At 52.1% G+C, this 18822-nt stretch overlaps 2 protein-coding genes across 3 annotated transcripts in view; one reads left to right on the top strand and one right to left on the bottom strand.

Moving 5' to 3' along the window:
• LOC138808440 (BTB/POZ domain-containing adapter for CUL3-mediated RhoA degradation protein 3) overlaps positions 1-5826 on the top strand; it is a 29594-nt gene extending 23768 nt beyond the window's left edge. For both annotated transcript variants that reach the window (XM_069994678.1, XM_069994677.1), the window contains exon 7: positions 3275-5826. In XM_069994678.1, the coding sequence (XP_069850779.1) occupies positions 3275-3499 (225 nt within the window). In that variant the 3' untranslated portion in view covers positions 3500-5826. The remainder of the gene's footprint in view (positions 1-3274) is intronic.
• The window catches only part of Myo1h (myosin IH), a 31334-nt gene continuing 18326 nt past the window's right edge, over positions 5815-18822 (bottom strand). Inside the window, exons 17-32 of the mRNA XM_069994676.1 lie at positions 18240-18320; positions 17297-17402; positions 16177-16294; positions 15170-15283; positions 14004-14080; positions 12799-12867; positions 10985-11069; positions 10305-10464; positions 9823-9906; positions 9126-9219; positions 8904-8959; positions 8152-8287; positions 7959-8029; positions 7780-7874; positions 6925-7024; positions 5815-6371 (exon numbers count right to left, since the gene is read on the bottom strand). Of these exons, the coding sequence (XP_069850777.1) occupies positions 6348-6371; positions 6925-7024; positions 7780-7874; positions 7959-8029; positions 8152-8287; positions 8904-8959; positions 9126-9219; positions 9823-9906; positions 10305-10464; positions 10985-11069; positions 12799-12867; positions 14004-14080; positions 15170-15283; positions 16177-16294; positions 17297-17402; positions 18240-18320 (1470 nt within the window). The 3' untranslated portion in view covers positions 5815-6347. The remainder of the gene's footprint in view (positions 6372-6924; positions 7025-7779; positions 7875-7958; positions 8030-8151; positions 8288-8903; positions 8960-9125; positions 9220-9822; positions 9907-10304; positions 10465-10984; positions 11070-12798; positions 12868-14003; positions 14081-15169; positions 15284-16176; positions 16295-17296; positions 17403-18239; positions 18321-18822) is intronic.

Here is an 18822-nt window from a genome sequence, read left to right as displayed (position 1 = left end):
TGAACTGGGTTTAGGCGCTGTTCCTGCGTTCTTCAGCTCAAGGCGAGTGCTCTACTGCTTGAGCCACAGCACCACTTCTGGTTTTCTAGTGGTTTATTGGAGATAAGAGTCTCATGGAGTTTCCTGCAGGAGCTGGCTTTGAACCATGATCCTCAAATCTCAGCTTCCAGAGTAGCTAGGATTACAGGCGTGAACCATTGGCACCCGGCTCGGCAGAGATTGTTTCTAAGGGTAGCCAAGAAAGGGGAAGCACTGAGGTTCTTTCTTGTTTCAAAAACAGCAGGGAGCCAGAATTGCCTGTGCCTCACTAGCAGATGCATCATGCCTCTTGTCTCCTGTGAAGTTCTTTTTTAAGGATGTGGGTCCTCTTGTAACTAGACTCCATCTTGACATGATCTCTTTTAAAATACACTTGGGTTGTACCTTCCCTTGGATATAAAAAGGATAATCATCATGTTGACTAAGTTAAAATATCAAGATTTCCCTGGGCACCGGGCACTGGTGGCCCCACACCTATAATCCTAGCTACTCAGGAGGCTGAGATCTGAAGATGGAGGTTCAAGGCCAGCCCAGGCAGGAAAGTCCATGAGACTCTTGTCTCCAATAAACCACTCAGAAAACCAGAAGTGGCACTGTGGCTCAAGTGGTAGAGCGCTCTCCTTGAGCTGAAGAGATGAGGGACAGCGCCCAGGCCCAGAGTTCAAGCCCCACAACCAACAACAACAACAAAAAAAATCGAGATTCCTTATCTTTAGAGCTTAAAAAGGAGCAAAGGAATCTAGAGATGGCATGGCTTGACCTCAGCTGTGTATGGATGAGCAGATGGCTTCTAGAGCAAGTCTGCACTTGGGTTTGTGAAACCGGTGAGTGGTAGGGCCAGACTGGGCGGCCAGCCCTCCTCTTGCCTTCTCCTTTCCTGCCCATGACGGTCCAGGCGGTTGGTGTCAGAGGTGGACAGCTGCCCCTGTCTCTACCCCAAACCTCTGGGAACTGTGCTCAAGTCACTGCTTGAGTTCAGTTTCTTGCAGAGCTGACATCTTTCTTGAAACAACATCCCAAGTGCTTTACTAAATCCTTTAGGCATAATTTGTCTTTTGTGGTTAAGTTGGAAAGGGTGTGGATAGCCAGAATTAAAGTTGAAGGAGGTCTTCAACGCATGCACTATCCATTTGGTTCTTGAAACTCGGGTTCTCAGAATAGATGACAGTGGAGCCTGACTTCTGTGTTAGTGGCCTCTCCTTACTTTGGTTGAGATGGAGTTGTTTCTGTGACCTCTGCTTCATCCTCACCACCCTCACTGAGCCCTTCCTGTCAGGTGAGTGAGCGTGTGCTCTAGAATGTTCGTGTAGTTCTTTACATTGTTGTGTCTGCTCTGTATTGCTTGCTGGAATGTTTTGGGGACCTGGTCAGGTCACCCTAGCCTCAGTGTGGGCTTGGCATTAGCACACATGCGTTGACTAGCTTTGTGCACAGGGGCTGGGATTTTTGTTCTTCGTGAGCTGACTGGTTTGAACTGTGTCCTGACACCTTGATGCTCTCAGTCATGGTCTCTTCCTAAGGAAAAAGTTGGCTTTTTTTTTTTTTTTTTGGTTGGTCATGGGGCTTGAACTCTGGGCCTGGGCACTGTCCCTGCACTCTTCAGCTCAAGGCAAGCGCTCTACCACTTGAGCCACAGCGCCACTTCCCAATTTTGTAGTGCTTTATTGGAGATGAGTCTCATGGACTTTCCTGCCCAGTCTGGCTTTGAACTGCGATCCTTAGATCTCAGCCTCCTTAGTAGCTAGGATTACAGGCGTGAGCCACCGGCTCCCGGCTGCATTTTTTGGTTTCTTTGCTGGCAGTTGACCCAGCTGGGTTTAGGCTGATGTTCCAGCCAGCCTTTCTGTGGTTTTTGACTCCAGTGACAAAGCTCCAGTTTTGAAAACTTTCAGACATGTCCCACCTGTGTGCCATGCTCTGGGGCAGCATCTGGAGCCATGCAATTGCTGACCCCTTTGGTCAGTACCCTTCGGAGTAGCGCAGAGCCACAGCTGGCCCAAGTCTAGGCGCTCAGTCAGCCCCTCAAGCTCCCTTTCCCCACAGTCTTCTCAGTATTTCCCAACTTCCTGGGCTCCCTCCTCTTGTTATATGGCCAGCAAGTTAGGGCTGTAGCTATGGATTCTTCGGCTTCCTTAACCTATCTCTGAGGTGGCCCAGCATGAGGCTCAGGAAAAAGCAGGAGTTCTCCCCACCCTGCTGAGACCAGGAGCCTTCTCATCCAAAAGGAACGTTTTACTCCTTCCGGCTCTGCTTGCTGCTGTGAGGTGGCTTGGGCCGAGATGGGGGTGCAAGAATGTAGAGGACAGAAAAGCCGGGGTTGCCCTCCACTGTGTATGTGTGCTTAGACACCATTGGCTCCTCCAGCCATGCGAGACTTGAGGGGTTCTCGCTGCCCTCGTGTCTGCCCACCATGCTGGCAGTGCCGAATGGCAAACGCAGCTTCTCAGATCCCTCATTGCTGTGGCGTGGTCTCTCCTGGTGGCTCTAGTGAGGAAGATGGGAGTGCTCCCTCTCTCCCTCCTGGCGTCTAAGAGAAGCGCGCCCTGGAAGGCCGAGTCTGATCCGTGTGTCATACCTGGAACACATGTGCGCCGCCCTCCTTCCATCCAGGGCTCCACAAGGAGGACAGGCAAACAGTGATTTGCCAAGGAAGGCTCGTGCCATTTCCTGAGGGCCCTCAGCGCATGCCTGCTCAGAAAGAAGGTGGTTTCGGTGTCTGTGTTCAAAGCCTGCGTGCTTTGCACACCTGTAGCCCTGCCAGTGGCGACACACCACCCATCAACATGAACTGCTGTGCATTGTCCAGTCTAATCGGGGAGTGCTCTCCAGCTTACGCCTGGGACACATGCAGGGGCCCGGGGCTACTAGGCAGCCCAAACTAGATTCGAACCTCTGACCCTCCTGCCTCAGCTTTTGTTTTCTGAAATGTGTAGTGTATATGTACAAATACTTACGTGCATGGGATTCAGGATAAAATGTGTTATCTGTAAGAAGAGACACTGGCTGGGGTGGGCAGGGGAGGGGGGGTGGGGACAGGCAGGGGACGGGGTCGGGGAGCCTTGTCTTACTGTGCCTCTTTGCTGCATTTACCACATGTAAGTATTGTGGAAATACCTGTGTTGAAAATGATAGCATCTTTCTCAGTCCTCAGGGCCCTGCTGAGCTGCGGGCTCAGGAGTGGGCGGGCCGTGGTAAATCACACTAACCCACTGCCCTCCCCCCTGTGGGGGCACAGGTGGAGTTCCCCGAAGCCCGGATTTATGAGGAGACCCTGAATATTTTGCTGTACGAGGCCCAGGACGGCCGGGGACCTGACAATGCACTCCTGGAGGCCACCGGCGGGGCAGCTGGGCGCTCCCATCACCTGGATGAGGACGAGGAACGGGAGCGAGAGCGGATCGAGCGCGTGCGGCGGATCCACATCAAGCGCCCGGACGACAGGGCCCATCTCCACCAGTGAGCAGGCTGGCAGACCAGGCACCCTCCTCCCCACCTTCCTCCCCCATGTCCCGCGCCACGGGCCCCCCCCCCCCCATCCTGCCCCACTCAGATCCCATGCAGGCTTCCGGCACCTTCCACCGACTGGAGCCACTTTTGTAACATGCCGGATGATGATTTTGCTATGTCTGGACAAGGTGGGTTGATTCTGTCTTGCCCGGGTGTACATACCCCTCCTGTTGAACAAGCTGTGGCTCAGGTCTCCACTTTTTGTGAGGATCCGAGGAGCCAGGCTTTCTTGGTTCTCCCAGAAAAAGTCTGAATGTGAGTGTGTGTGTGTGAGGACTTTTGTTGGCAGTATTTATTTTTGTGGGTGTTGACTCCCTGTTAGGGTTTCTCTTCTGAGTGGGGCTCTGCAGTGGGCCGACTGGAGCGGTGGGAGCCTCCTGTCCTGTGACCTTCCAGCCTCGGCAGACGGGGCCCAGGCCCTGTGCGTTCCGATGAACAGCCACAGCGCATGGCAGTGGAGTGTCTCGTCTCTTAATATCCCTTAGTGTTGTTCTGGGTCTAGTCTTCAGGAGCAGACCTTTTGCCACCCTGGCTGCCCTTTGTCTGGAACGCGCTGGAACCACATTGGCAAGAAGCAAAGCTTTCCCTGGCAGTGCATTGTCCCACTCTCCTCCTGCTCCTTCTACTCGCTGTTCGTGACCCATTGCATTCCCGAGGGTCCAAGGGTCACCTCGCAGGCTGAGCGGCCCAGGATCCACTCCTTCCCCTGCAGAAGTGGGCGCCTTGCCTCTTTGGTCAGCAATCAGATGCTTCCTCCCAGCCTGGGAGCCTGACAGGCACCAGCTCAGAGGGAGCTTGCCTATCTCGGGGCCGCTTAGCTGCTGTAAGCACCGCCCTCTCTCATCCCCTCTCGTCTTTGTCTGAGTTTCAGCAGTCGGCAGTGACTAGGCTGTGTGTGTGTGTGCAGACAGATACCCATGGGTCCCGATTGTATTCGTGTCTGTTTAAGGGATGTGTGAGATTGTTGGCGGGATAGATGCTGGCAGGGCACAGGTGGCCCTCGCCGAGCCTGGCTGTGCATGGTGCTCGTGTAAGATGGACGTTCTCAGTTACCTACCTCCCAGATTCTTCTGCGTCTGTGTGGGAACAGAGTGAGTTGTGGCCGATGGGATGGTTGAGTAGACGACTAGGTAAAGTAGCACAGGGAGATGTGAATGTGTGTCCGGTAATGGATGGATCTGGTCTGCTTGGCCAGGGACTTGTTGTCGTTTTATACCAAAGGTATTAACATGGGCAGCCTTTGACAGGTGTATTCCAAAAAATGAGGTTCTATTTTGGAACTTTTTTTTGTTTGTTTTTGGCTTAGAGTTTGTATGCAGCAACCCTTCCGGTGACAGTGGTATGCCTTTCTTTTGTATCCAGCAGCAGAGCTACAATAAAACTTTCAATCAATCATGCCTTCCACCCAAAACCACGTATTGGGGAGACGCTTTTTAAACTGTTATGTGGGAAACTTTTATATTAATCCATTTGGGTTTTATTATAGTGCTAAGGAAAGGGAACTTACAAAACGTTGTTTCGTAAACATTTTATATTGTCGAAGTTTTAAATGCCCACCCTACCCCTTGGATTAAACTTTTTTAGAACGTTCACGTAAACATCAGTTCTGATATTTTCTGTAGGAATGGAAAGCCATTGTGTGAGTTGTTTTTAAATGTTTGTGTGCAAAGTAAGTTTGTAGAACAATCACATTTGTTTCAGCTTCTGAGCCTTAGGACCTGGTGTTCCTGCCAGAGCTCTCCCCTAACACTGCACCTCTAGTTGTATGTCCCTCCCCCAGGGTTAGAGCGACATAGGCTACGGTGAACAGGATTGTTAATAGACCATAAGAAACTGATTTGTCATAGGCTGGCATGAAGGGTGAAAGTCATGAAGGGTGAAAGTCATTATTTGTGAATGATCCAGGTAAAACACTGGCCTAAAATTTAGTAAAGAGTAAGGTTTTATTACAGTGTAATAGCTTACAATTAAGAGGCTGGAACAGCTGTTGGTCATGGTAATCAAGTTTTATGTTCAGAACAAGTCACCAAGTTGTGACTGCAGCCTGTATTCTCCCCGCTCCTTCCCGTGGTCACGAGCTCGTTGGCTTTGGTGCAGGTTCTAGCCCTTACCAAATGTGTGTGAACACCCACCCTCCCTGGACTGTGTGAAGTCTCGGTCACACTTCCATGAACCTTTGTCACTCCATGCCACAAAAATACCGTTGTTTTAAAAGTAGTCAGTGTGTCTCGTACAAACATTGTGGGCATATGTAAAATAAAAGTTTTACCATGCTGTGTACCAGTCTGTCTTGGGGTCTTTTCAGACATGCAGGGCTGATCCCCACCCTTGGCTTCACCACCTATGACTTCAGGGGTGGTGAAGTGATACACCATTTTCCTACAGTGTCTGAACACTGGAGTATGGAGGGGCAGTGCCCCCTGGCTAGTGACAGCCACAGTAGGGGCCGGGCTCGATTCCTTGAAATGTGTAAGTTCTGTTTATTTAAAGCAGCATTGAAGTGTTGCAGCTTTATGAGCTCTTTACCTACTGTGTGGCCCCAGCTAGTACTTTGTCATGTCTCAATGGAGAATCCGCCGCCCACCCTTTAATGACATGCGTCGGGACATCCACCCACCCGAGCACGCTGGAGGCCGGCTCCCAGAGGAGCATTTTAACAGGGATGCTGGGCTCAGATGACTTTTCCAGGTGCTGCTGGCATTCTTCCTTGAAGGTGTGGCTTCACGAGTCCTCCTTTGTGGGACCTTGCTCAGCTGGAGCACAGCTGGTGACGGTAGCGAGCGGTCAGGCGCCATCCTCCCTCAGGACTTCCTCCGCACTGACACCTGGGAAGAGCCCCCACAGCATGTTCAGCCTGAGGCAGAGGTAGGCAGACCTTGTCCCTATACCAACTTGTCAACAGAAAATTCAATACCTTCAGTTTAACTTGCTCCTGAAGGAGAGACCATTATGTTACATAGTTAAAAAAATACTTTTATGTATGGGTTAAATGTATATAAATTCAGATGAGACTTGGATCTGCCTAGGTCGGCCCTGAACTCTCAGTGCTCTCATCTCAACCTCCTGAGTAGCTGCAATTACAGCCGCCTACCACTGCACCCAGTCATGGCATAAAATAGATCTGAAGGATTTCAGCCCCCTCTGCTTTTGAACAGGTCGCTTCTGGTACTGGCTGAAAACTCATCTGTGCACACCACCTGGAGGGACCAGATTCCCAGGCAGGGTCCTGGCCTGGGGTTCTTCATGACTAAGGGCAAGCCCCGGGCACGTGGGTTGCAATGTGGGAACAAGGTGGAGGATCTTTGTCATCTAGTGATAAAGGACATTGAAGACTCCCCTGCTCCTCCTTACTTTGCTGCTGCCCCCACAGCCACTCACCACTGTTAACTGCCCATTTTTGTCTTTATACACTTGTTCTTCTGGCCCGGTGTCAAAAACGATCGTACCTTCTTTCCCAGGACTGATGTAAAACTGTAAACTGAAGACAGTGACAAATTACTTCTTCCTGCAGCTTTTGGTCTGCAAAAGATACTCCCTTAGGAAAATTACGTGTGTGTATATGGATACACACACACACAGAATTTGTGCTTTACTACGTATGTATGTAATCAAAAGAAAAGCAAGGGGGTAACTTTCATACTTCCGGGCATTCTCAGATCACTGACAGACATTCAGTTCTAGGAGCCCATTTAAGGAATGATCTGCACTGCTCATGCTAATATTCCTTCCCCCCTCCCCCAGCAGAGAGACAGCTCATTCCACAATCTTCTCTCCCATCCCCAGTCGCCTATCAGGCCGTACACCCTTGGGACAAGCAGCACCGAAGCTGCTGTTGGGTCTGAGAACAGGATGTCTGCCTGGGCCTGAGCGCCACGTCCCCTGCTTGCTTGGCTGAGAAATAGAAAAGGCAGCCAGCACTTTTAAGTTTGAATTCAATAAGGTATTCATTTCTTACGGGCTATGTGCTTTCCTTTTACATCCTTTTCCTGCTCAGTCTGTAGGCAGGTGCACACCAGTTCTCCCCTGCGCAGCCCAGAGCTCCCTAGAACATGAGTGGCGCCTTTGGAGATGGGAACTGTGGCTTCCAGAGGGCAGTGGTGAACACTGACCTCCATTTTCACTTTCTGGGAAGTAGGTGATTTTTCAGGAAAAGCAAGGGAGCCTTCCTCGCCCCTCGCTGGCGGCAGGCAGGCCCTGCCAGCGTTTGAACCCCGAGCCGATAAAGCCACTCACCTGCCTTGCACCACCTTGACGACATCGTCCTTGAGCAGCATGGTGAGTTTGGTGACTGCTTCAAACACGTGCTCACACTGCAGCACGGCGTCTCCCTGGGGAGAGGCGGAGACGGCGTGGTCAGAACTGGCGATGTGAAGAAAAACTCCCAGACAGTGGGACACGGGCCCCACAGTTACCTTTTGCTTGTGGTCCTCAGGGGAGACGTGAATGACTAAGATCCCATCACTCAGATTGCTGGTGGAGACGCCTGGAGACAGATCGAGTTAGTGTCCGGGAAGCAGGCAGCTTGATGTTAACAGAAACTCAGGGCCCAGTGGCCACGCCGACCCTGGGCGGGCAGGATCTGTCCTGCGGCTGCCTGCCTCTTACCTTTGAGTGCTGAGTAGTCTATTTTCTGCTTGATCTTGGCAAGTTCAACCACGTAAGCCGCTTTCTGGGTGAGGATGAGTTGCCTCTGCCGGGCCTTGAAGCCTTTCCTGTCATACTTGATGACCGGCACGGCGTACTGCAAGGAGCCAAGGTCACCACGAGGGGGAGGGCCACTTGGGAGCTTCCTGCTGTGCTAAGCCCCGGACCCTTCTCCCCTGTCCCTGGGCTCTCTGTGGGGAAGATTTTGCTTCCCTGGACTTCCTGAAGTCCACCTGCCTCCAGCAGGCCTGCTCTGAGAAGCCAGCAGAGGAGAACCCATTCAAAACTAGGTGATGTGCCAACCATCTGCCCTGTTCTCCAGGGAGCCACCAGCCAGTGTGGCCTTCAGGGGCGGGAGGACAGCCATTTGTTGCCGGCTGCCTCTTAAGCACCCCACCCTGTAGCCCAGATCCACACAGGACCGGAGGCACCCAGAATCTCCCAGCCGCTGTGGACACCAGCTTATTCACCCACTATCCCTCACCAACTTGGGAGTGTTGCAGGAAGAACCCATTGGCTTCACCTCTCAATTCCACAGAAAAGCAAATGTGTGTTTTTTTTAGGGTGACTGACAATCGCTTGCTGTTCTTTGAGTCTGACAGTCACCCATCATCGTCGCTAACTCCCAGAGCGGCACAGACACTGCACACAGCAAACGTTGCTCTCCACCTTGAGGGGTTCAGCCGGAGGCCAAGGACACACACACCCTGTACCTGGATTCTCTCGCTGCCAATGAGTTGTAGCACTTTAGGATTGATGTCTCCTTCATCTGTCAAGGGAACCACAACACCCGTGAGTTATCATTAAATAGCACCGAGGGGAAGTGACCTGTGCCCCTCCAGGCTGAAGCGGCCGGAAGTGCTGCAGAGCCAAACGCCTCCCCCAGCGTTTTAGAGACCGGAAGCTGCGTATACACTGGAAGACAATGAACTTACCTATGCGACTGCTGGCGAAGGGTTGCTTTAAACTTTCTACGTAGCCTTCCTTCTTTCCCCCGAAGATGTCGCTTGTAACCACCTTTTGCTGCATCTGGCAATACAGTTTGAAAGTGAAAAAAACAAAAACACGGTAGCCCTGAGACGGTCAGGGGACAGAGAAGTGTGAGGCCCGCAGTTCTGCACCCTTGTCTGGTTCACCGTAGAAACCTTGTAATGCTTTGGCGCAGAAGTCAGAACATATTCTTGGCCAAAATACTTTTAAGGACTGGTGGACCCTGGGCTTGGCAGACCTCCATCCTTGAGCTGACTGCCTGAGAGCGGGGTTTCCAGACATGGAGAGAGCGGTCAGGGGATGGCACTACAACTCACAGGTTGCCTGTTTGTGAGGGAAGTTTCTAAGAGCACCACCACATGGTTAATTCCCCCCACGCTGGCTCAGCGCCAGCTGTACAGCTCAGTCACGACAACTGATGTGCGGCTGGCCCACAAAGCCAAATGCTTTTCCTGTCAGCATCTACCTGTTGCAGAGATCTGCAAGGAAGGGTCCTTCCCCAGCAAGGGGCCTGCATCCGCTCTGTCTCCATTGTAACAGCACAGGGCTGCCGACCCTGGCTCATAGGTGGACTGGTGCGCACACACTTGTGAACTTGGTCTGTGATTGCAGGCCCGGCCCTTGCCCCTGCTGCGTCCCTACCATGGCTTTCCGCTCAGCTGTCAGCCCACGGCAGTATTTGCGAACCAGGTTCCTCACGCACATGGTCCGGAGCAGATCGGAAGCCTGTGTGGAGAACACGCTTCTTCCCCACCTGTCCCCGTGCATGCCTGGGCACAGCCATGTACAACATGAGGATTTTACAGTCAGAGCAGCTCGCCTTCCAGTCTGACTGGAGCTTTTTTCTTTCCTTTTTTTTCCTTTGAGACAGGGTCTCACCTTAAAGCCCATCCTCAAAGCCCTGGTCCTCCTGCCTTAGCCTCCCAGGAGCTGGGGTTATGCTAGGCCGAGCAAACCAGTGCTTCTCAAGCGAGAGCATGGCTTAGGGTCACCTGAGGGACTGGCTTCTTGGTGGGATTCCCAGAGCCTTTGATGGGGTGTGTCGGGGTGCCCCCCTCACAGGCCCCTGCGGTGCAGGGTGCACAGGCCGCCCGCCCCCATCACAGGTCGCCATGCAACCTTACGCTCTCCAGGATGCCCGGGGGCCGCAGCCAGCTCTTGTCCAGCACACTCCTCGGGACGTGGTACCGTAGCTTCAAGATGTAATTCTTGCGCACGAACATGATAAACTCCTCGTTGTCAGGACCGAGCGGTTTGTCACGGTGGATGAATCCCTTGATGAACCTCAAAAGCAAAGAGTGTGGCTCCACTTCCGGCCCTTTTCCTCACACCCGCGTCCTCTCACCCATCGGGAAATGAGAGTTTACAGAAACACATCAGGAAGGTTCTGCTTCACCTGCACGGCCGCTTGTGTTAACTAGCTAGACGTCATTTTCAGTTGAAAAAAAAAAAACCCATCAGCCCAAGCAGAGGTATGCTGTGAGACCGTACCTCAGCTTGCCTTGAAAACCCACCTGGGAGCCCGGGCCTGGCCTGGCTCCCCAGCACCGGTGCCCTGGGTCAGAACACTGCATGCGAACTACTGACGTGGCCCGCCATCTCCCACCCACTCCTGACATGGCCTCACGCTGCCTATCCAGCTCTAGGAGGCTCTAGGCTTTGAACTGGCCAAGGGAAATCACAAACATACAGAGCTGTGAACCCCTGAATGGGTACATCAGGACAAAGAGAGGGGGCAGCATCCTGCAGGGCATGCCTCCCCTCCACCCCATGCCAGCCCCTCCTGCCCGGCTCCCCATCCTACCTTCTTACCACCTGCACGGCCCACCTTCTCCTCTTGATCTCCCTCCGAGCCAGGGCTCCCCGCCAGTAGGCTTCCAGTGTGGTGGCTGGAAAAAAAAGTCCACTGCTGGAATTAGGAGGTGAGCGCTAGTGCATGGAAACACAGGCGGCTTTTCCAGAAGACTCCATCTACACTCGGCACACCGCTGGTGGTGCACGCGAGGCCAGGTGCGTGGCTACAGGTTGTACCTGGGGTGCTCAGACAGCCCAACCAGGGGGACGGAACGCAAGGCACTCTGGGAAGCTGCGAGTTACTTCACGGGGGTTCCCGAGGCCTTTTTTCAGGGACTAGAGAATGCATAAATTGGGACACGCAAAGCTATTAGGTCCTGGCCTGTCTTCTCATTTTTAAGGGCTTTCAGATGTTTTGATTATTTCCATTTCTTTTTTGATGGTACTGGGGTTTGAACTTGCAGCCTTGCGTTTGCTACGCAGGTTCCCTACCATGTGAACCACACCCCAGTCTGTGGTTATTCCGATTCTTAAATGCCTTTCTTCTCCAGAGTTGCATTGTCTATTACAGAAACAGGCAACCCAAATTTCTTTTTTGTTGTTGTTGGTCATGGGGCTTGAACTCAGGGCCTGGTGCTGTCCCTGAGCTCTTTGCTCAAAGTGCTCGCAGGACCACTTTGAGCCATGGAGGTTTTCTAGTTGTAATTGGAGATAAGAGTCTTTGCTTTGGAGAACTGCAGATAACTTTTTTGCCTGGACTGGCTTTGAACCGCCATCTTCAGATCTCAGTCTCCTGTACAGATAGTATTTCAGTGTGAGCCACCGGCAGCCAGCCCCAAATTTCATCCACAGAACTGAGAGAACTATACATAGGTTACTCAGGAACCAGCAAACAGTGCCTACCTGTTTATACAAATAAAGTTTTATTGCAACACATTTGTGCCCATTCATTTGCATGCTGTCTAGAGCTACTTCTGAGCTACATGAGAGACCCAAAAGTCCTAAGATATTTGCTCTTGGCCCTCTTGTAATGTAGGGGAATATATGTTCAGTGATGATCCGTAGATGGCAGGACAGGAGAAAAACAGGGCACGAGAACAAATTTGAACAGATGGGTTACAGGGGGACCCTGCCTGAGAATGATATACACGGGGCTGCAAGGTGATGACTGAAGCCTTTTAAGAAAAATTACCGGGCTGGGAATGTGGCTCAGTGGTAGAGTGCTAGCATACACGAAGCCCTGGCTTCGATTCCTCAGTACCATGGAAACAAAAATCCAGAAGGGGCTCTGTGGCTCAAGTGGTAGAGCGCTAGCCTTGAGCAAAAGCAGCTCCGGGACAGTGCCCAGGCCCTGAGTTCAAGCCCCAGGAGTGGCCAATATATATATATTCCTGAAGTGTGGAAACACACATGGGCACCAATGGCTTAAGCTGAAATTCTAGCTACTCAGAAGGTTGAAATATAGAGGATCACAGTTCAAGGCCAACTAACCTCTGGCAGGAAAGTCAGACTCCACGTCCAGTTTACCAGCAAAAAGCAAGACTGGGGGAATGGTTAAAGTAACAGAGTACCAGCCCTGGGGGGGAGGGGAGGGATGGACGAAGAGCAAGTACTCAAGGTCCTGAGTTTACACCTGAGTACTGGCACCATAGGCATGGACATAAAAAATGCCCAATGGACGAAATCTGGCCCCAATGGCAGTGTCTCTGGTCAGGTAGCAATGAGAGCAGCCCCCTACCAGTTTCCAGGGCAGGCAGGTGAGAGAGAGAGAGGAGCCCAAATGGAGAGAGAGAGGGTGCCGCTCTGGCCTCCCGCACCTCTTACCTGCTCGTCTTTTCCTGAGGTATTCCCTCCGTGCCCGGCAGCCTCTGTACGTGGCCTGGATCCTTGCAACTGCAAATGAAGCAGCAGCTCTGCTGAGTGGCTTTCCTCTGTGCGCCTGTGCTCCCCGCAGACGCACGGGTTCCTTTCCTGCCTTACGCTTTCCTTCCCCCGGGTCTGCCCTGCAGCTCATCCTCAGGCCCCTGCAGCATCACCAGCCCCCTGGGCCAGCCGTACCCACGCTCATGTGGTAACCATGCCACACCACCCCAGGCCGCACAGCCAGCGAGCCCAGAGGTGGGTGACCCCAGCTGCTCCATCTTCTGCCTTCACCTCTATGCGATCCCAGGTCAAGGTCATGGAGGCCCTCAAAGGTCAGCAGAGGCATCCTCCTGGAGCGGACTCTGCCCCCTGCAGGCCACAGGTGCTAGACATGCCCCTTTGCCTCAGCCAGGCCCTTTGTGATGGGGAAGCTACTGCTGGAGAGGCCAAAAGTGGGGCTGTCTGGTTGTAAACCTGGGCCTTCCCACCCAGGCTGGTGCTTACAGGCCTTCCATGAGCTACCAATGCCTCTGTTTCCCTGAATATAAAGCAGTGGCAACACCCCCTCCGTAGTGTTGTTCTAAGAATGAGGCAGTGTGCAAAGGCCTTCCTGTACACTGGGCACACGGCACACACCAACTGCACTGGTTGCTCAACTTCCCTGGCTGGTCCCAGTTCCAGGAAGAGGTTCCCTCTGGCGGGCTTTTGTTTATGCCAGTCCTGGGTTTGAACGCAGGGCCTGGACACTGCCCCTAAGCTTCTTTGCTCAAAGCCAGTATCCTACCACCGGAGCCACCGCTTCACTTCCAGCTATTTGGTGGTTAACTGGAGAGAAAAGTCTCGCAGACTTTCCTTTCTGGGCTGGCTTTGAACCACAGTCCTCAGATCTCAGCTTCTGGAGTAGCTAGGATTACAAGTATGAGCACTGGCACCTTGCTCCCCTCCTGACCTCACCCAGAAGCTGACTTTTCTCATCACACACATCTATTCATCCAGAAGCTGGATGAAAGGATGGACACCCCCAGTTTTCTGTCCCAAGGGGTCCTAATATGCACAGAACTGAGGCACTGTCTGCCTGGTTTCCAAATGGAATATGTCTCCCAATTATATGACACCCAAGCTAAACTTATTCATTTCAGCCTGCTGAAATCAGTCTAAAATCATACCTAATTGATGTTTACTAAATTCAAAGGCATCTTCAGTAGCAAACAGAGTTCTTGGGAAGCGAATGAATATTTTAGTTCTAGAAAAGAAAACATTTTAAATTATTAATTGGTCAGTTACCACCTGTATTGGTTTAAAAAAAAAAAGTTGTTCTTCCCCCAAGCTCATGCCCTTCTGGGTTTGGACCATGATCCTCAGACCTCAGCTTCCTGAGTAGTTAGGATTACAGGCCCAACTACTGGGGTTTGTAACAGTGATAACAGGTCTAAGTTTTTAAAAACCTCACTAACCAGCAGAGGTCAGTTTCTTCTCTCCCTGGATGGCCACTGGGAGGCAGCAGCGCACCACAATCCTACCTCACTTTCTGGGGCGAAGGTATATGCCTGGGGCCTGACTCCCTCCCATCTCCAGAATCAATCGAATGAGTAGTTTGTTAGAACAGGACCAAAGATGGGACCCTAAAGATAGAAAGGGGCCAGCGGGCCACAGAGGCCATGTGCAAGTCCTCAGAGAAAGCCAGCTGGGCAGACCGAGAGGCACAGATTCTTTACACTGGCTGTCTGGGAAGGGATCCTTTCCAGGCTTGGGCACTTCCTGCAAGGAAATTAACCTGGAGGCATGGCTCAAGTAGTAGAGCAGCAGCCATGAGTGGAAATGAGCCCCCAACCAAAATGACTAATGGCACACACTCAACACTTCCTACTGAGATTTGAACTCAAGACTTCCCATTGCTTGGCAGGTACTTTTCCACTTGAGCCACAGTCCCAGCCCTTACAGCTTCTTAATCGACCCACTGAATTGTGCCTGGACATTTTAAAGGTGTACAAAGATTCCCTACAGGTTTATAGTGATAAACTCCATCTTAAACATTCCCAAAGTTCTAGAAACCCATTTTCTGGAATGCTGAAGTCACATTCTATGAGTTCTAGAATGACCTCTGGGAGGTCACAATACATAAGGACAGTGGAAGAATCTAGATGCCCAGAGGCAGAAGTCTACCCAGGCTGCTTGCTAGGAATGCCGAGTTCCTTTGGGACTGTCTCTCTTCCTTCAACCCATGGGAGCCACGTTTAAACAGTGGACAGTGGCCGCTGATTGCAAACACACACAAGTTCTGGATGCAAGGTGCCATGGAAGAGGTCACATTGGCTGGTTCCTGGCCACTTACTTCCCCAGCTTGTACTCCTCCGGCTTGTAGCCGATGTACTTGATCAGCCGTTCCACGCCCTCTCCCGGAGGCCCGTGCCAGTGCGGCCATGTGTCCGGACACAAGGACTTGTACCTGGCAGGAAGGAGAAACTCAAGTGGAAGCCGCCCTGGTACCCCCTTGGGGGTCTCCTTAGCTCCCCATGGCATCTCAGACTCCCCAGCCCATGACGATCCTCAAATTCAGTAATATATTTTCAGCAAGAAAGAAATGACAGAGCACCAGTGGCTCACGCCTGTAATCCCAGCTACTCAGTGGGCTGAAATCTGAGGATCACAGTTCAAAGCCAGACTGGACAGGAAAAGTCCAGAAGACTGATCTCCCCAGAACCACCAAAAAGCCAGAAGCAGAGCTGTGGCCCTGAGTTTGAGCCCCAGTACTGGAAGAGAGTGGGGGAGGTAGGAAGGGGAGAAAAAATAGTGATCTCTACATGCTTATGAAGTATCTTAGCAAGTATCTTATGATGTTAAGGAGCAAAAATTCACATACATCACACAAGAAGTATTTGTGTCCAAGGAGTGTGTGTGTGTGTGTGTGTGTGTGTGTGTGTGTGTGTGTGTGTGTGTGTGTATGGGGGGGGGTAAGTACACTATACTCTTATAAGCATCCCCCTGCCAATGCAGACATTCAGGTTGCGCAGAAGCTTCCATTACAGGTCAGGAAATAGCTGACAACTCTAAGAAACACGGGGAGAGTTCCTACCCAAGTCTGTGTGGTTCCAGAGCTTGCTTGTGACCCCACCACTCCACCCCTGCTGACAGCCCAGGGGCCCAGGTAACCACCGCAGGCAGCCCGAGGCAGTTAGAACTTAAAACAGAAGAAAGCTGCATGTTTGGGGTCTCCCAAAGGTTTGTGGGTTTGGTTTTGCTTTGCTTTCATAGCTCTGAGCCGAGCTCCCTAAGTGATCCCTTGTTGTTTTTCATATCCCAGGTCTCCGCATAGTAGGTGCTCAACAAAGCAGAGGGTACCTTTGCAGGAAGTGCTCGTACTTCCGGCGGTAGGCGAAGCCGGCCCTCCTCACCCGCAGGTGCTCCATCAGCCCCAGGTACTTGATCTGATGCCGTATGAGGAGGTCGTCAAACTTGCCTGAGGGAGGACAGGAGAGGACCCACCAGAGGCTGCAGCTGGGGCCGTGGGTCCTTGTGCTTTTTCTTTTTTTTTTTTTTGTCAGTCCTGGGCTTGAACTCTGGGCCTGGGCGCTGTCCCTCAGCTCAAGGCGAGCGCTCTACCACTTGAGCCACAGCGCCACTTCCAGTTTTCTAGTGGTTTATTGGAGATAAGAGTTTCACACATTTCCTGCCCGGGCTGGCTTTGAACTGCAATCCTCAGATCTCAGCCTCCTGAGTAGTCAGGATTACAGGCGTGAGCCACCGGCGCCCGGCCCTAGTTGTGCTTTTGAGCTGGAGAAAGTTCATAGGAAAATCCAGCTTTGGGTTTTCTCCTGACACATCATGAGATTGGGCCCAGAGTTCCATGCGGCAGCCACTGGACAGGAAGAACCCCACATTGCTGGCCTTTGGGGATGGGCTGTACCTTCTCCAGTGTTCCCCAGTCTCCTCGCATCCGCCTGTTCACTCATCTGCTGCACCTGCCTGGCTTCTGGAAGCCTCTAGCTAAACAGTTTCCTTACAGGCCATAGCAAGAGCTTAGAAAATACCCCAAAGCTGGGCAATGGTGGCTTATGCCTGTCATCCAAGCTACTCAGGAGGCTGAGATCTGAGGATTGCAGTTCAAAGCCAGCCGGGGCAGGAATGTCTGTGAGACTATTATCTCCAATTACCCACCAGAAAACCGGAAGTGGTGCTGTGGCTCAAAGTGGTAGAGCACTAGCCTTGAGCTGAAGAGCTGAGGGACAGCACCCAAACCCAGAATTCAAGCCCCATGACCAACAAAAAAAGAAGAAGAAAATACCCCCATCATGGACCATTCTGGAAGCTGGTGTGCTGCCTGGAGAGAAAGCCATGTTGCTTCCCCTTACTTTGGACCCCTGCCTGGCTCAGCTGGGCTGCTCCTATAACCAGCCAAGCACTGGGTATGGCACGGCCCGAGATACCACTTGCTATGCGAGGGAGGGTTCTGGGCACTCACTGGGTTCTTTCCGCTCGTTGGGCTTGATGCAGCGTATGTATGAAGGCTCCTTGGAGATGAGAATTTCTAGAAGGCTGCTCAGACTGTTCTTAAACTGCGTTCCCACCTGCGGAGTGAGAGAAGCCACCGAGAAGACATCAGTTACAGAGGGGACAAGGCGCCGCCCCTCAAGCCCAAACTCAGGGAACATTGCTATTTATTATTTGCCCTCCTCTTCTTCACCTTTTTCTGAGACAAGATCTCCCTATACCACTTAGTGTGACCTCAAACTCATAATCGTCCTGTAATCCAAGTGCTGGAATTATAGTGTGAGCTACCACACCCAACCTCTGTGTTGCCTGTTAGATGGAAACGTCAGATGTCCTCATCCAAGAAGCCCAAGGTTGGTTTTGTCTAGAAACATCTTCCCAGGATGCTTTGCTCCACAGATCCTCCAGAGCCTGGCCCCTTCTGCCTCTTCCCAGTTCCTGGAGCCTTGGCTGCCGTGTTATGGCTAACCTTCCCCTCCCCCCTCCACCTTCCCCAGCTCAGCACAGTGCCTGACACCGTAGATGCACCGTAGAGATTGTACACAAATGAACTGGTGCAAAACTTAGGATGTATTCGGTAGTGGTGGTTAGAGAACAATTCTTTCTAGAAAAGAAAGAGGAGGTGGCTTCAAAGTATGGCTAGCAGGTGCCAGTGGCGCACGCCAATCATCCCAGCTACTCACAAGGCTGAGATCTGAGGATTGTTCTTTGAAGCCAACCCAGGCAGGAAAGTCCATGAGACTTTTATCTCCAATAAACGACCAAAAAAAGCTGAAAATGGCACCATGGCTCAAGTGGTAGAGTGGTAGCTTTGAGCAAAATAAGCTTAGGGACAGCACCCAGGCCCTGAGTTCAATCCCCAGGACTGGTTAAAAAAAAGACACGTGGCCCTGACTTGCATTCCCCCCGCTGACCGTTGGAGGGCGCCGCCGGCTCCGGAGCTCGGCCACCAGGAAGCATTCCTTCACAATGCTGTTCTTGGACCTGCACAGAACCTGTAGGTGGACAGGAGATGTGGACGCCGCATCTGCTTTGCAGATTGCCAACGAAGCTTTGGGAGCCGCACAGAGGTGGGACCCGGGGACCTGAAGCCACCGCTCACGAAAAGCCAACGTCCCGGGAATGTGGTTCGGTGGTAGTGTTTGCTGAACCTGCATGCAGCCCTGGGTTCCATTCCTCCACACCCCATTAACAAGCTGACACAGAAAAGCCACTGTGGGGGAAGGGGCTGGGTGTGCCTCAGTGGGACAGCATGTGCCAGCCTGAGTTGCACCCCAAGACCTCTTCCCAAGCAAGGAGATAGCCCCTTGGCCACTAGCCTTTTTTTCTATGACATCATGAATAATTGTGTCCAGCCCAGCAGCTACAGAATAAGTTCCAAGATGTCATTGAGTAAAAATGCCACATGAGACCCTCACATAGGAAAGAGATAGACACACACACACACACAAAATTTGTGGCCTGTGCTGTCCCTAGGGGTGGCACACGAAAGAGCGA

The sequence above is a fragment of the Dipodomys merriami genome, unplaced genomic scaffold (genome assembly GCF_024711535.1).
Source record: "Dipodomys merriami isolate MVZ:Mamm:240054 unplaced genomic scaffold, mDipMer1.0.p SCAF_45, whole genome shotgun sequence".
NCBI classification, from domain to species: Eukaryota; Metazoa; Chordata; class Mammalia; order Rodentia; family Heteromyidae; genus Dipodomys; species Dipodomys merriami.
Note: the sequence above shows the minus strand (reverse complement) of the source record. Positions and strands in the feature narration are given on the sequence as shown.